This window comes from Mustela putorius, unplaced genomic scaffold (genome assembly GCF_011764305.1).
Source record: "Mustela putorius furo isolate JIRA1106 unplaced genomic scaffold, ASM1176430v1.1 tig00003962_pilon_pilon_pilon, whole genome shotgun sequence".
NCBI lineage: Eukaryota > Metazoa > Chordata > Mammalia > Carnivora > Mustelidae > Mustela > Mustela putorius.
Genome location: NW_025422106.1, coordinates 2,446,366 through 2,460,952, shown reverse-complemented (window position 1 = coordinate 2,460,952; position 14,587 = coordinate 2,446,366). Strand labels below are relative to the sequence as shown.

Sequence of the window (14,587 nt, the reverse complement as noted above, 5' to 3'; positions counted from 1 at the left end):
ACCCACTCCACCTGCCAGCGGCAGAAAGAGGTCAACCCCACAGTAAGTGCTGACCAACTTGGCTCAAAGCCCCAGCTAATCAGCAGGATCCTAGACACAACTGTACATCTCTCCATAAGGGGACGTGGGGAAGGGTGACAAAAATGTACTTTCTCAGAGCAGGGGCAGCACTTAAGAGGGTGAAGATGATTTTTTTTTTTCTCTTAAAAAACATTTAAATGTGTTAGGTTAAAATTGCAAAGCAAGATAAAAAGTTACAGCCTAATTGTGTACTTAAAAATACATACACACATTTCTAAAAGGGATACAAAAACATGACTGAGTTTTACTTGTCACAATTTACTCTTCTATATATAATTTGTATTTTTTATCAGGATGAATTAAAGTTTTTCAAACATAATTTTTAGTCTTACTCTTTTTTCAAGAATCTTGGTTTTATCTGGCGTACGGACATTAGCTAATTCCTAATTAGGAAAGAGCTCATTTGAGGATGCTTTCCAGCTAGATGGGGTTTTAGCAACAACAACAACAAAAGCCAGTGTAAACGGAAACAAATTAATTGATGTTATGAATTCTGTTCCACCCCTTCGGATACTCTGGTAGCACCATTAAAGGACTACAGGGCGGGGCGCCTGGGTGGCTCAGTGGGTTAAGCCTCTACCTTTGGCTCGGGTCATGATTCCGGGGTCCTGGGATCGAGCCCCATATTGGGCTCTCTGCTCAGCAGGGAGCCTGCTTCCTCCTCTCTCTCTCTCTGCCTACTTGTGATCTGTCGAATAAATGGAGAAAATCTTTTAAAATAAATAAAGGACTATGGGGCTAGGCCAGGTCACAAGGGGGTACACGGGAGGTTCCACAATGGGGATCACAGCTTCTGGTCCTAAATATTGTCTGGTAATGTCACAGGCTGCCAGGTGAGCATTCGTTCCTCACATTTGCTAGGCACTTACCCAGCATGTGGCGGCGGCTCCAGCAAGCACCCAGCTCTTCGTAGGCTTGATATTAAAGCAGGTGTTTTGAGGGAGAACAGATTCTGTTCACCTCTGCTAGGAGGCTTTCAGATGCCTTAAACCCTGGAGTCTAGCTTCCTGCTTCTCTAGTTCTATGGTCCTCTTGCTCAAGTCTTGGGCCTGTGTCGGTCTCATGGATTTCTCAGGGTTTGTCTCGGTCATTGGTGTGGCTGCTCTCCCATGCTTTGCACCCCTTTGGCGGGTGGGGCCACTAGAGAAAGGACGGCATGCTCGCCATTAAAAATGCACTGACTCATAAGCGGACAAGGAGCTGGGCTAGGGGACAGCACCTCCACCTCGCCTAGTCCTTAGAAAAGCCCAAGAAGGATTCTAAGTCCCTCAAGGATTAAGTTAGAACCCTGTGAAGAGGTACCAGCACTGCTCGGAAAGTTTAATAGGGTACTGAAGACTTTGTCTTTCTAAATTTGTCAACCTCTCCTGTTCTTCACCCACCTTTCCCTGTGAGCTCTGCCTTAGCCACACAATGGCCAGTCCTCCCTCCTGGGGTCTTTTACTCAATTTGAATTCAAAATAGGGAAAAATTGCACTTCAGAATGAATCATCCATTTTATTTTATTTTATTTTGTCATGTGCTCACAGCATATCTCTCTCTCTCTCTCTCTCCTCTCCCTGGCAGGTCAGAGATAAATTAAAAATAAAATCTACAAGGAAAATAATTTATAAAAGCACTTCCCCAGGCTCATGCCTCGTATCCCCACTGCTCAGAACATCCCCCTTCCCCCTGTCCCCCAGCGGGGAGGAGAATCTGGCACTTCTCTTCCCACAACTCACTCCCGCTAGTCTGGAGCTGACTGTACTCCAGAGACAGGCAGGGGTGGGGGCAGCAGTGGCAAAGAGTTAAAAATAAAGACACTGTGGTCCTGGAACCATCTGGCCACTTTGGCGTTGCTCCCCTCTCTGCCTCCCCCAGGCAATCCTCCTGACTGGGGTCTCTACTAAACTGGGGGTGTAGAGAAGCAGCCTGTGGCCGAGAGCCTGGGGGTAGGTGCTCTCAGCCCCCATTACATGCACTTCTCATTCTCCTAGAAAGAAACAAACAAACAAAAAAGGCAGACGGAGACCTCGGGACAGAGGAGAAAAATCCCAAGTGTTCACACAGTTACACGGAGTCTTTATGGCAAAGAGAACATTTAGCAGCTTTGAATATTGGGGTATCTCCTTTTTACTCAACACAAGCATTCTAGACCCTATAAGTGAAACAGGGCTCAAGCCCTAAAAAAATCAAAGCGCAAGAAATTCTAAAAGGACTAGTTTTTGTTGCTGAGTTTTGTGGGGTTTTTTTTTTTTTTTTTTTGTCTTCAGTGACATGCCCAGTTGTTGGTAGGGGAGGCCTGAGGGAAGGGTCACTCCCCAGTTTGTGCTGAATACTGCCTGGCTTGTCCACATCATCCCCCTGCCTCAGAGTAGCCCCCAGGAGGCCACAGGCTCAGCACTGGGGGCACTGCCAGCGCCCCAGCTGCAGAAGAGCTCCAGGCAGCGGGGAGGGGCAGGGGCACACAGGCAGGCAGAGAACAGCCTTCGCATGCAGGCTCGGATGGAAACGTGGGTGCCTCAGCTCAGGGGGGACCGGGCACAGAGGGAGACAGGAGTGGCAGGGCAGTGAAGGACATGCTTGGTGTTGGGGCTGCTGCAACACAGCACGGGGGCCTTGTGACCCTTTCCTGTTCCCTCTCTGACCCTAACTCCTCAAGCGAGTGTTGGGTCCCAATGGCTCCCCTACAAATGAAAACATTACAGGACACACCCAAGAGCTCCCCTTTTGGGGCTCCACAGGGCAGGAGCTGAAAGAGCCCACAAGGCCCCTCCCAGATCCCACCTTGTGTTCCACCCTCCCCTGGGGTGAAGTGGGGATTACTCCTGCCTAGGGCCTAGTCCCACCTAAACCTGCCCTCTGGTATTCTGGCAGAGCCAACCTTAACCTGCCCTTTGATTTTCTTCCCGCTTTGATTTTTTTTGGGTTTTGGTTTTTGTTTTTTTTTTCCTTAAATCCCCCTTCTTTCCTCCCTTCCCTCCTTTCTTCTTTCCAGGAATGAGACTTTCTGTGACTTTCCTCTCACAAGATCCCCCCTTTTCCCCTTGGTCGGCCTCCAGCAATGCGAGCACCACCCCTTCCCTCAAAGGAAACAGCAGGGGTGAGGACCCTGTCCACCCAAACGGTCTGGCTGCTTCCGCCCCCCTTCCCCGCCCCACAGGGGGAAGCTGAGCCAGACAGCGCCTGCGCCCTCCTCTTCCTGTCCACTGACCCGCAGTTCATCCCATCTGAGATCTATTGGATAAGAAGGCATTCGAGTCCCCACTGTAGGTCCAGGTCCAGGCCCAGCCCTTCTCCAGTTTCCATCCCGGTGAGCGTCAACCCCCCTCTCCTCCCCAGGCTCACTTTCTTCGGTCCTTTGGCTTCCTCTCCTGTCGCCGGGCCTGCTGGTCAGCCAAGGTGCGGGGAATGAGGAGGACGCTGCCGTCCCCGGCATACTGGAGTGCGTACTGGCTGGGCGAGTAGGGCCGCCCGTTCTCATCCCGCAGCCGCCCGAACACCTCCTGGTACAGGCTCTGGACCTTCTGCTTCATCTGCCGCAGGGACCGGAGGAACTCCACCTTCTCCCGCAGCAGCCGGGCTTTATCGCGCTGCAGGTCCTCCACGTCCCGCTCCAGGTTCAGGATGGTGTCCAGCTTGCGCTTGCGGCAGTTCTGCGCCGCCATCTTGTTCTTGCCCCGGCGCCGGATGTCGCGGATGAGGCTCAGCTGGGCCTCGCTCAGCTGGTACTTGGACAGCAGCTCGTTGAACTCCTCCACCGGCAGGTTGATGATTTTGTCATTGGTGAAGGGGATCTTCATGGCTCGGGCTCGATGCTCGTCCCGGCTCATCTGCTTGTCTAGGAAGTCGGCCTGCTTCTCCTTGCTGCCTTTCTTGAGGGCGCCGGGCGGTGGCAGGTCGGCGGAGTCGAGGGCGCTGGGCGCCATGTTGTACGTGTGGTTGTGGCCCACGTGCTCCAAGTAGGGCAGGCAGGAGAGCTGCGACGGGTCCTGGTAGCTCATGCGGCAGAACTTGGAGTATTCGGGCTGGTAACCCACAGCGCCCTCGGCCTCTTCCAGATCCAGGGTCTCAGAGTCAGAGCTGTACCCAACAGCACCTTCCTCAGAAAAGGAGGAAGAAGCTGAAGAAGAAGCAGAGGAGGAGGAAGAGGAGGAGGAGGAAGAGGAGGAAGAGGAGGAAGAAGAGCTGCCTTCGGAGCCGCTCAGGGAGGAAGGGCTATGGCTGGAGTCCAAGGAGAGGCCTGAGTCAGAGTCGAACTCCTCTTCGAGCTGGGAGGCCTGCACGGGGTTGAAGCCCTCCTCGATGGCCAGGTCCATCAGGCTGATCTCGTCCAGCATGGCTTCGTCGAGCAGGCCCCCCAGTGGGTCGGGCAGCTCAGGGCCTGCCGTGTCGTTGGCGGTGCCGTTGAGCTGGGGCGGGAAGAAGAGCCCCGCCAGGTTGGTGGAGCCAAAGGTGGAGTTGAGGCTGGTGGAATTGCTGGGGACCAGCGGGAGCAGTGTGGAGCTGCCGGCCACAGGCAGGCTCTCCGCCTCAGGACTGAAGAGTGAGAAGTCCTGGCTGCAGCCCCCCAGGGACGCCTGATGCAGGCTGACATTCTGATTGATGGGAGTGTTGGGGGCAAGGCTGTAGTTGGTGCTCAGGGGGTCTCCAGGAGGGGCGCTGTACAGGATCTCACTCGTCGAAGTGTTCACTTCCATGGCCTGGCAGGGGAGAAGAGCGTCACGGTTCACTCTGAGCAGACTCCCTCCCCCTGGGCTGCCAGGGGTGCGTGGGGAGGGGGTGCCGGCAGCAAGCACCAAGCACAGGCACAGCTACGTGGTGGGAAGCCGAGAGACTGGAATCCAGAGCCCAGGGTCAACTCCCAGTCCTGCTAGGTCCACCAGGCCTGCGAGGCCTGGCAGAGATGGGCAGACCCCACCCAATGCAGGGCTGCCCAGCTCCCAGCTATGTTTGGCCAGACTCCCCTACCTCCGAGAGAGAGGCAAGGAAAACATGCAACCCTGCCTACCTCTCCTCTGTAAAATCTGCACAGCCAAGAACACCCAGCCGTGGAGGGACAAAGCCCAACTGTACCACCTGCCCTGTGACCATGGGCACATCACTTAACCTCTCTGAGCTTCAATTTCCTCACCTTTAAAATAACAAACACCTGACTAGATGACCATAAGGGGCAGGAGCTGGCCCCAGCCGCAAACACACCACACCAGTGTCCGGCTATAGGAACCCTAAAGCTGGAAGCATGCGCTCAAGCGATTATCTACCTCGAAGGAAGAAGGCATACCTAGGGGACAGTCCTGTTTCAGAAGGCTCAGCTCTAACCCGAACCCTACATCCTGACTGTACCCCCTCCCCAAGGAGACACCTGGACGATGACCTCTTAGTGTCCCCACTTTCCCACGGATGAGAGAACTGTTCCCTTCTCTTCCCAGAGGAGAAAAATTTAGCAGCTGAATGGGAACACCCACTGCTCCATGCCCAAGAGGTTTGTGTCCTGTTCGGGTGATCCTACCTGCATTTCCATAATGGACATGAGATCTTGCCACTGCTGCTCCAAATCAAATGGCGACTCCGTCCCCGTCAGGAGAGGAGACAAGAGGTTGTTTTGAAGACCTGGGGGCTCGCTCTCACTAGGCACTGCTTCTGTTATGCTGGAAATGTCTGCTGGAAACTAGGGCAAAACAGAGGTTTTAACGAGGGGAAGACAAGACCACTGTCACGTTCCTCCCAGAGACTACCAGCTGAGGTTCTGTCTCCTTCCTCTGAATTCACCCCTGCGGCCAGGAGCAGGCCAGCCCTGGGGGCTGGCCCCCCGGACAGCCGCAGAGGGACACACGGCGTGCAGGCTGCCCTGCTGGCTCGGTGGGTGCTCCCTGGAGTCCTGCTCACCTCGGCATTCTCCCCAAAGGGGCAGGTGGCCTCCAGCAGCCTAAGGCACTCTTCCAGGGACAGGGCCGTCTGGTCCTCCCCACCAGGCACCTGTGGCAACAGCAACCGTAAGTCTGACTGACCTGGGCCTCGGCTGCCTGCAGGCCGAAGCCTCTGCCCCAGCCTTTCCCCAGCCTTGGGGGAAGCCGAAGGAGGGCCGGAACAGCTGCAGGCCTACACTCTCCCTCTGTGCCCAGGCTGATGACTGGCCCTACGTCCCAAACTCCAGGAAAGACCAGAGGGAGAGTGGAGGAATCCTGACAAATAGGAAGCTGCTAGATGCTTTGCTTCCTCCCTGCTGGTTGTCACCAAGGCCTGGCCCCTCTGCTTCTATTGCTCATCCACTCCCCCTTTCTCAGCCCAAGTGACTTAGAGACCCCAGCCCAAAAGATACATTCAGGTTTATCCCACAGACAGAAGCTGCCTTCTCTAAGGAGAAGTTTCTAGAAGTGGGCAGAGGTGGGGGTACCTGTGCAGGGAAACTCTCCCCAGTTTCTCCATCCACTAGCAGGTTTCGCGCCAGAGCTTCTGCGCCCTCGCCTGACCAGGTGTCCTCCTGCTCCGCTCCATCTCGTACGTCCTTATCCACATCCTGCTCCTTCTGGCGATGACTATAGTCAAAAATCTCACGCCCAGCCCCCAGGTCAATATCCTGTCGCCAAAGGATGTCAATCAGATCTATGTCCTGAAAGACAGATCACCGCGACTTTAGCTCTTGGATCCAGGGGACTTTCCTAGCATCACTCTGATTAGACCTGGGAATGGGGGGCAGCTCTCCCAGCCTCTGTCCCCTCTGTACCAACAAGGCTTCATTCATCCATTTCCAGATACCAGCCTCCATAAAAAATAAGAACAAAAAACAAACAAACAAAAAAAACGAGCTAGCAAAAATTACCAGCATGATCAACCTCAGACAAGCCTGTGGGCTTAGGCCCAGAGATACAGCCAGGCCAAAAGGCAGGGCCACCTCACCGCTACACCAGAAAGAAGGGGGAAGGAAGCAGGAGACACTTCTCATTCTGGGAATGAGAATCCCCTCGAATTCGGGTTTGTTGTAGGATGCTGGCCAGGCCAGGCAAGGGCGAACTGTCACGCAGAATTACTCCGAGGTGGCCAGGCTTGCATCAGCCTATGGTGCCATTTCATTTGCATAAAGGGGTGGGGTGGACCAGAGAGGAAAATCCCTGCATTTGCAACCACCTGCTGCCACCAATGACAACTGACAGGCTGCCTCCAGCCCTTCCTCCAGCCATTCCCCCTTCCCTGGCTGAGGCAGGAGTCAGGCCGGACACCCACAACTCTTAAAGCCCAGGCTCACCTCAAGATCCATCCCTGCCAGAATTCCCCCTCTCAGCTGATCCTAGCAAGCTGCTTCCGTCTCAGGCAGTCAGCTGATTCTCACTGGGCACCCCACCCCTGCCAAGGCCGGCGCCTGGTGTCCCCTCACACCAGCACTCTCACTCCCTTCCTCACCACACCCCAGGCCTCACTGCCGCTCCATCAGTCAACCCACTCAAGGACATGGGCCCCATCACCGCTCAGCCACAACTGCCACCTCAGCCACCAAAATGCCTCCTTCCCACTCTGCCCTGGTGGCTCCTGTCAGTTCCTGCACCAACTGCCACCCCCAAAGCCACCAGCATAGAACCCCAATAAATAAAGAGCCATTTGGCCTTCCTACACATGCCATCCCCCTGTGGCTGAAGAAACCCTGAACTCCTGACTTCCATTCAGAGATTCAAAAAGCACTTTCCAGAAAGCAATTTCCTTACATGAGACGCCCCCACCCCAAGTCCTGACCAGGCACCCCTTTCCCACCGTAACCCTCCCAGATCCCAAGACCTCCCAGGTGTACCTCTCCCTTCAGCCTCCCCCACATACACCAACCTGAACAGAAGCCCTGGACCCAGGAGCAGAGGGGGGCTGGGCCACCCGGTGCCCAGCCAGCAAAGAGTTAAGGGGCCGGCTCCCTTTGGCATGGCCCCCACCACTGTGAGAGCTGCGGTCCAGGCGGGTCATGGTCTGCGAAATGAGCCCCAGGGCAGCTGGTGCCGGGAAGCCGGACAGGGGGCTGCAAGGAGCTCTTGGCTTGCAGGGAGCACACCAGGCTGGAAGGGTGGCCCCTTGCTAGCTCCAAGGGGCCCGAGGAGGGTGCCCCGCCCGTGCTGCTGCCTGGGCGGCCCAGCCCAGCCCCCTTCCTCCATCCTCGAGCAGCCCCCTCCCACCTCACAACCCCAGTTCCACTCAGGCACCAGGCAGCCCCCACCCTGAGCTCACCGCAGAGGCTGCAGTGAGATGGGACTCCCACCCCATGCTCCGTGCTCAAGCTGCAGAGGAGAGCCAGCTCCCTCCGGGGCCTAGCCTCCCGCTCCTCCCTCTCTCCCCCTCCCCACGCCCCCCAAACTTGTTACCTAGGCTGCAGCAAGGAGCCAATCCCCTCCCCCTCCCACCCGCAGGTCACTGCTGAGGCTGCGGAGAGCCAATCCCCTCCCCCAGGTCAGCAGCTGGGCTGCGGAAAGAGCCAATCCCCTCCCACCGTCGTTACCTAGGCTGCGACGAGAGGCAATCTCCTCCCCCAAGTCTCCGCTGGAGATGCGGAAGGAGCCAATCCCCTCCCACCGCCTGTTACCTAGCTGCAGCCGGGAGCCAATCTCTGCACCAGGGCAGCTGGAGGAGCTGCCGCAAGGAACCAGCCCATCCCTGGGCCGCCTCCGTCTCCTCAAGGAGACGCACCCAGGGGCGGGCAGCCCCACCCAGCCCAGTCAGCCAGCCGGGGTGGCGCAGTGAGAGAGCCCTGGGGGGAAGGGGTGCCCCTCTCCCTCCTGTCGCATCCTGCCTTCCCCAGCCCACTCAGGACCGGGCAGAAACCACTCCCGCAGCTTCTCGGGAAATCTAGCTCTTCCCTGCAAGTGGAGTTTTCCTGTTCCTCAGCAGGGCTGCGGCTGGTCGTCCTGAAGCCCAAGGATCCCAGGCCAGGCTGGGCAAGGACCCTCCCTGCACCCAGCCCCGCTGGCAGCCAGGGGCTCTGACCCCGACCCCAGGCCAGAGGACGGAAAGGAGGAGAGCCGCCTGCACACAAGCGGAGAGGTCATAGTGCCGGCCAGGCCTGCCCCAGGCAGGAGGGAGTCCGAGCCTGAAGGCCATACCCGAAGGAGCCGGGTGCTCCCCCACATCCTGGCCACACTTGTGCGCCACGCGCCCCGCTCACCCCAGCTTTGTTCAAGAGCTGCTCGGGCGGCCCCTGGCCCACAACCCTAACGCCAGGAAAATGGCACCCACAGAATCGGCAGCACGGTTCCACCGTCCATCCTCACTGCTGCACCCCTCGAGCCTAAGGTCAGGTCAGGGACGGTATGTTCTCCTTGGTCACAGACTGCTCCTCGCAGGGAAAGAGCTGTACACAAGCCACCCCCTGCTCTGGGCAGAGTGCCAACCTCCAGGGGAATCCTATCCCTGACAAGGGCCTGGGCTAGGGCTGTCCATGGAAGCGGCCTGGCAGCGGGGGAGCTCTGCCACCCCTGGGGAGAATACCAGCTCCAGCAGCGCCTGTCACATGCTCTGGACCTGGGTATTTTTATCCCTGAGTTGCTGAGGAAATGTTGTTCTAGATGCGTAATAATCCTCCCTTCCCCCACACCCAGCCTAGGGCCCTCTGACCCACCCCCAACCCCCAAAGGGAACAGAGAAGGCCCGGGGTCAGGGACGGCACAACCTTCATGAAGGCCAAGAAATGGAAGAAAGCGGGGTCAAAGTCATCCCGTTCTGCCCCAACTCAGCCGATGACATCCATACCTCCCACCCCATCGCGTCCCAGGAGAGCTCCGAACAGGAAGAGGACTGGAGCTTCACCTGCAGAGCTCCCAGGAGCAAGCCCAGTTACACAGCCAGCCCTTGGGGAGCCACATGAGGGCAGGAGGATGGAGGCGGAGGCTGGGACGCATACTTCTTCAGACCACCATGCCAAGACTGAAGCCCGTTTGAAGGAAAAGGACAGAGGAACAGAAAAAAAGTAAAGTTTCCAGTGGCACTGAAGAATCTAGGAACTGAGGCACTGCAAGGTAAGGAACGCTCACAGCTCCCGTGCTCAGAGACTTCTAGATTATCTGATCCTCTCAAAGAAGATCCGGTGTAAGGCAGCTGAGCAGAGAGCAGCCCTGGCACTAAGACGTGTGGGGCCAGATCCCTCTGCCGTCGGGGGCCTGTCCCTTTTCAGTAAGTTTCGCAGCATCCCAACTAGATGCCAACAGCACCTCTTGCAGTTGTGGCAACCAGAACTGTCTCTACACATGACCATCTGTCCCCTGGACAGGCAAAATCACCCCCATGGAACACCACCCACCCAGAGGAAGTCACAAGCTTTGACAGCCACTGACATTCAAAGAAATGAACTCAGTAACGGGCTCAACTGCAGGACAGGAGGCAGAACCTGGTCAGACTGGTAGGCAGAAAAAGACCTAAGACCTGTAATACCTGTAAAACTTTGTACATACCTCCCCTCCTCCCCAGGACTGGGCTCTGGAAAACCCGGCCCAACGCAATCCAGCCTTCCCTTTCCCTAATGGCCAGGAGAGTGCAGCAGGCCTTTTCTCAAGCTCCTTAAGGCTGAGTGGCCAGGCCTGGCCCAAACAGAGCTCAAAGTGGTTTTATCATCACGTTGGTGAAGTGGGAGCAGCAGGAGCCGTTCACCTCCACAAAGGCAAGTGCCTCACTTTCTGCCGCGAACAGTGTGTCAGCCACGCGTCAGGAGCCGAAGACCTCTGACAGCTCCAAGCAAGCTGACTGAGGCGGCAGAAGGCAGTTTCTCTTCTAGCTCCCAGCCCTCTCCTCCCTACTCCCTGCAGCAGGCCTCTAGCAAGGAATGGGAGCCTTGGTCCTCTCCTGGCCAAGAATAACTATCTAAATCTGCCCCTTGGCTCGGGCCCAGGAGAGCTGACTTATCAAGGACCTTACAACAACAGGTCTGACCACAAAGGAGGAGAATTTCAGGATATGCATGTGTGTGTTTTGATGTGGGGGAGGTACAAGGCAAGAGTCCACGAAGTATTTGTGTCTTAGCAACAGATACACACCGCATCAAAGCCCATCACAACACCACTCCCTCCCCCACCCCGGGGCCTCCAGCAGTCCTGTTGAAATCTAAGCAGTAAACACGCTGGCATGTTCTAGGAACCTCCCACTGCCCTGCCGGTACATTTAGAGGTGGGTCAATGGTTCAACACAAGGAAATGCTCCCAGGGCCCCAGGCCCCCCTCCTGTACCCCTCCGCTCCGCTCCCGGTCAGACAATTCAGCTCATTCCTGCCAAAGAACAATGCCTGAGACCCCACCCCCCACGCCACTCCAGTTCTTTACAGCGGTCAGTACTGTGATCTCGCTCCTTCAGAACCAGCCCCCCACCCCGTCCCCTCTCACCCACCCCAACGTGTGGTCACTAACCTCTTTGGTTAGGTCTCCACTGACCGGAGGGGCTACAGCTCCCAAATCCTCCAGATCTTCACTGAATCCCTGCTCCGTCTCGCTTTCTCGCACCCCGTTGTCTGGGCCTGTCACATCTTGGAGGCCACTGGAACTCTCGAGGGTGAGGCCTGAGCTGGGCTGGCTGCCAGAGACAGACCCCTCTGGATCCCGGTGGACCAGCCAGGCATTGACCTCAGTGGTCGGCACCTGGAACCTGTCCAGGGCCCTCACCTGACTGAGGAGCCGCCGGGCAGTGAAGTAATTGTCCAGGTCTATGCTCTTGGGGTGGATACCATAGCCATCCAAGGTATTCCTCAGGTTGTGGAACTGGGTCTGAGTATAGGCAGAACTGGGCCCCAGGATGATCTCCCGGAGCGGGGGAAGCTGTGAGGTCAGGTAAGTATCCACGTCCACCCGCACCCCAATCAAACTCAGCAGAATGGTGAACTGGAGAAGTCCTTCCGTTAAGTATTTCTTCAGAGAAAGCATTGCTGAAGGACCAGAATGTTTATGCTTTTTGGTTTTTAAATCTTCCAAAAGACAAATCAAGGCCACTGCTCTGGTGCTCCAGCCAGCAAGTTACCCTCCTCAGGGCCAAACCCTGTATCCCACCCTGGCAGAACACAGGGGCTGAGCTCCCGGATGGCCTCAGAGGAAAGCACACCCTGTGAAGCCAAGGCCTCTCTCCAGACCACATTCACTTTTCCCTTCTCGGCACCTCACCTCAGCGTGTACAACTGTTGCTAACCCAGTCCAGGCTCTCAAGGCCCACGTGACTTACTGTCTCCACAGTCCACATACAGTCACTTCCTCACTCACATTAGTTGTCCTCTCTGTAGATTCCACTGCAGGCTGTTCTCAGGAACAGCTGACGGGCTGTTTTGTTTTGTTTTGTTTTTTTTCCTTCTCCCTAAGGTTTATTTTCTTTGGCTGGAGCTACAGGCCTTTTGTCTTGGGTCAGAGTGTCCCGCCTCCTCCACACTTACCAGGGGGGTTTCCAGAGAAACCTGAAATGGGAATCACAAGAGCAACAGGATAAGATTCCAGAATTTTCACACCATGATCAAGGCAGAAGGCTGGAAACACGTTCAAATGCCACTTTCATATTTTATTGAAAAATAAGTCAATTACTTTCAGAAAAATAAAAACCAAAAATCTGTTATAAGTAGAACTATAAAGAGAAAATACTGCTCACAAAGGATCCCCCTTTCTGGATACTATTTTTGTAATACCCTAAAAGGTAGCTTGTTTGGATAAGGAGATAATGCCTGGGGCATCCAAAATATTTTACATGATGTCTGATTTACCAACCCTCCCCCCCATCTATACACCACCCAGCTTCTATTTTTAGCTTGAGAAGCCCATTGGCTAACTTAAAGAAAAGTTGTATCCTCCATCTCTCAAGACAAAACTGCCTACAATCCCTGTCCCTTCCAGTTCTAAAGGGAAGGGAGAAACTAGTAATGGGAAAAGAGTATATGAGGACAACGTTCAGGACACCACTTCACAACAGAATAATGCCTTTTGTTTTCCCAACTTTAAAATATGGTTTCTCTTTCCTATGAAACCATAGGAATGGTGAGAGGGGGGGATGGTGAGAGGTCTTGGGGGGGCGGGAAGCAGTGAAGCAGGAGGATTATTCCACCCAGAATTTGCAATAGGCAGGTTATATTTTCATTTATATGACCTTCTGAGCCAAAGCAGAAGGATAAGACCAAGTTATCAACCTAAATAGCCAAGTGGGGAAGGAGTAAATCTGCCTTTCAGTTTCTGGTCTCTACTTCTGAGTTTCCATTAACCTCATAAACCAAGACGTAACTCTTCTCTTCACTGTCGTGACCCCCCTACCAACTTCATCCTAAAGGGGAAGAGTGACACACGGATAGGGACGGACGGACGGACGAATACACGAACGCGCGCGCGCGCGCACACACACACACACACCTTATTTGGTTAAAGTAAACACAACTGCGACCCAGAATTCCTGCTAACACTACCCTCCCGTTCTCACGCAATTTATTACTAAAACCTCCCAAGAGACAAGTTCGAGAAAGCGGACAAGGCCCCATAAAAACGAAGAAGGCCAGACGCCTCTGGTCTGAGCCCAGTCCCACCCCGCCCCGGATACCCGAGTCCGGCTGGGACCAAGTCGCCATGCCCGCTGTCGGCGTCTCGGCTTCTACCCTTCTGGGGCAACAGCGAACAAGTGCGACTCAGTCGGCCTTGACCCACCCTCACAGCCAAACCCCACCCCGCCCTCCGTCCCAATGGCCCCACCCCGTTCCAGGCCTGGGCCTCACACCACGCCTTCTCGCGCCCTCAGCCCTCCCCAGTCCAACCCACCCCGGAGCTGGCTTTCTCCAAGGCTTCGCGGCCCCTCCCTGCCAGGCCCAGGGCCCGGGCCCGTCGCGAATCCAGCTCGCCCGCCCGTTCCCGCCTCCTGCCTCCTGCCCCTGGGCTCCACCCCGCCGCCCTTCACCCCACAAGCCTCAGTCCCGCGGGGCTGCGCCCGCCCCCCCCCACCGGCGTCGGGGAAAGGAATGTGCTTGATACCCGCTGCAGAGCTCAGCGTCCGCCGCTGCCGCCACAGCAGGCCCTCAGCCCGAGTCCCGGCCTTGCCGCCGCCACCGCCGGCCGGCCTAGAGCTCCCCAGCCTCCGCTTCCCTCCCCGCCCCCTCCTCCCACCTCACTCGGAAGCCCGCCTTCCGCGTCCTTCCTAGGAACACATTTCTCCAATCAGCGAACCGAGACTGCGGCCGTCGCCGGATGTCACTTTGATTGACAGCCAAAAGAGCCCAATGGCTGGGCGTGCCTCCTCCTTCCTCTCCCGATTTCCCAAGACTGACATGGCCCACAGCCCAGTGCGTACATAGGCCCGCCCCGCGGCGTGGGCTCACCAATAAGTGGGGCGAAGGCCTTATTGCCCGGCATTCTGGCCCCTCCGCGGTGCGTCGGCCTTCCGAGGTACTATAGGTTGGGCGCGGAGTAAAGTGTGCAAGCTGAGCGCTTTCAGTGCATTCCTCGGCTGGGGAATAAAGGCTTAGGACCGGGGGTGAGAGCTGGTATCACTGCCGGAGCGCGGAATTCTACCCCCGCCCCGAAGGTTCCCACGGTGACTTGCAAAAGCCCAGTGAGACCTGAGG

General features: G+C 56.2%; 1 protein-coding gene across 7 annotated transcripts; it reads right to left on the bottom strand.

Moving 5' to 3' along the window:
* Positions 1 to 2,121: 2,121 nt before the first annotated feature.
* On the bottom strand, positions 2,122 to 14,366 carry NFE2L1 (NFE2 like bZIP transcription factor 1). Of its 7 annotated transcripts, none has more exons than XM_004764730.3 (6): positions 14,342 to 14,366; positions 11,424 to 12,451; positions 6,458 to 6,673; positions 5,950 to 6,039; positions 5,573 to 5,731; positions 2,122 to 4,763 (listed from the first exon to the last, which is right to left on the bottom strand). In XM_004764730.3, the coding sequence occupies exons 2-6, from the start codon at positions 11,931 to 11,933 to the stop codon at positions 3,405 to 3,407; spliced, it is 2,334 nt and encodes a 777-aa protein (XP_004764787.1). In that variant the 5' UTR covers positions 11,934 to 12,451; positions 14,342 to 14,366; the 3' UTR covers positions 2,122 to 3,404. The 7 variants fall into 7 exon arrangements, with proteins under 7 accessions (XP_004764787.1, XP_004764786.1, XP_004764788.1 ...); XM_004764729.3 differs by lacking the exon at positions 14,342 to 14,366 and adding an exon at positions 13,998 to 14,136; XM_004764731.3 differs by lacking the exon at positions 14,342 to 14,366 and adding an exon at positions 13,573 to 13,908 and having other exon boundaries at positions 6,458 to 6,640.
* Between the last annotated feature and the right edge of the window lie 221 nt (positions 14,367 to 14,587).